Source organism: Gavialis gangeticus, unplaced genomic scaffold, assembly GCF_001723915.1.
Source record: "Gavialis gangeticus isolate Ggan-Ray unplaced genomic scaffold, GavGan_comp1, whole genome shotgun sequence".
Taxonomy (NCBI): domain Eukaryota; kingdom Metazoa; phylum Chordata; order Crocodylia; family Gavialidae; genus Gavialis; species Gavialis gangeticus.
The window spans coordinates 6,608,754-6,610,814 of NW_017728973.1; the positions used below are offsets into that span (position 1 = coordinate 6,608,754).

Consider the following 2,061-nt stretch of genomic DNA (forward strand, 5'->3'; position numbering starts at 1 on the left):
CCACAGCCCCCCAGTTTCTTAATGAGAACGGGGTGAGAGACAGTGTCAAAAGCCTTCCGGAAGTCCAGGAAGACTATGTCCACTGCTACCCCTGCATCTAATGATCTGGTGATCTGATCGTAAAAGGCCACCAGGTTGGTCTGACAGGACCTGCTGCTGATGAACCCATGTTTGTTGCCCCTAAGCATGCAGTCCCCTGACTTATGCAAGTGCTTAATGTTGCAAGCAGCCATGCTGAGGTACCCTGTGCCCGAGCCAGCCAGAGCAGCAGGTGGAGAGGAGGAAGCAGGCCACCCAGGGTGGCCTGCTCCCCATCTTGACATGCTGCAGACCCTCTGCACTGAGGCATCCTGCACCCCAGCCCTCTGGGGAGTAGCTAGCTGGGGCACAGGATGCCTCGGCACGGGAGCTTCTTAGCAGAGCCCCTACGCTGAGGCGTGTGGAGATGGGAGCAGCCAACCCAGGGCTGTCTGCTCTCCTGTCTTAAGATTCACTGCACCCCAGCCAACCAGGAAGCAGCTTTATTTTCAGGGATTTTTTTTATTTTTTTTTTTGTTACTGGGAAGTTGCAGTAGCAAATTTTGCCCTGTTGCTGCAAATTAGCAAATTGTGGAGCAAATTGCAGCTCCACAAACTGCATGTGCCTGCGTGCCTGGATCCGGCCTGTAAATTGTTCTGTTGAAGTCAGTGCAATTATTCACTGCATATAAAGTTAAACACCAGGTTACACTTTTGCAGGGTTAGGGCGAAAGGCAGGAGTACTGTCTGCTGAGGCTAAACAGTTTTCACTTGTATTTAAAACTAACCCTATAACAATTTGTTTCTAACAGGAAAAGAGAAGAGAAGCTGGAGTGGATGTACCAGGGTCCTGGGGGGATGGTGAACAGAGAGGAGTATCTGATGGGCCGCCCTGTGGATAAATACGTCTTTGAGAAGACTGAAGACAAGGATGCAGGTTGTTCCTCTGAGACAGGGCTTCTTCCAGGCTCCATTTTTGCCCCCACAGGTGCCAACTCTGTCCTAGACATAGCAAACAAAATCCGTGAGGATCCACTTTTCATGATAAGGTACTAAACACAGAATTGGTAGTGGTGGTAGACAACAGTGAGCAAGTTGTTATCACTGCTGTCAGTTCACTGAGTACCACACCCAGTGCACTTGTGTCCAAGAATCCTGTTATGTTTGTTAGCCTCCTGTTCCCTCTATCCTCATGTCAGTTTCATTCCCTTGTGTGTTCTCTTGACTGTAAGCTCTTTGGGGCAGAAATTGTTATTGTCCTGTAGAACCACAGAGTAAGTAGAGACCTGGTTTAGGCCCTTGTACACTTTTACAACATAGTCCAAAATACTTGCATCTGCAGGTCTTTGGGTGGCTTTACTGGCGTCTGTGATTCTTGCTGGATTCTGTGATTGTTCTTTTTATTTTCTCTGTTCTTTGAAGCAAGACAATTTGAATGAGGCACAATTTGATGTAGGGTTTCTAAAAAAACTGAAGTTAATATCTTTGGTTCCAGCTCCAACCAACACAGGTGTTGGTTGGATATATATATGTCCCATGTCTTTGATTTTCAGTTTGTAAGTATTATTTGCTTTTCAGGATAAGAGCCAAGTCTTGCAAATCTGTAAGCATGCCATTACTTTTGTATAGTCTTGTTAGCTTCTGTAAGAGCACTCACATGCATATAAAGTGATATACTTACGTATCTGCAGGATAGGGGCCTCAGAGGCATTGTGCTGCCCACTTTCTAACCCAGCATTTGAAGCAGTTGGTGCCCTCTAATAAGAATGTGTAAATTCTAGGTGTATCTGTGGAAAATAGATTGTTTTTTACTAGGTTGTAATTTTATATCTCACTCTAGAGCTATATGTAGAATAATTGTATGAGTGTTGCATAAAATTAAGTACTGTGGCTGTAGTGTAAAAGAGGCTGCACATTTTCATGACTGGTAATCACAGTAATGCCTACAAAGGTATCATTAGACCATAGGCTTCAAGCTGTGAATTGATCATTCCATGTGTTTGGGTCATGTTTGCTTTCTGTGGGCAGCACTGTACAATTTGT

At 45.1% G+C, this 2,061-nt stretch overlaps 1 protein-coding gene across 1 annotated transcript in view; it reads left to right on the forward strand.

Moving 5' to 3' along the window:
* CWC25 (CWC25 spliceosome associated protein homolog) overlaps positions 1–2,061 on the forward strand; it is a 26,800-nt gene that overhangs the window by 3,256 nt on the left and 21,483 nt on the right. The window contains exon 3 of the mRNA XM_019507580.1: positions 831–1,067. Within this exon, the coding sequence (XP_019363125.1) occupies positions 831–1,067 (237 nt within the window). The remainder of the gene's footprint in view (positions 1–830; positions 1,068–2,061) is intronic.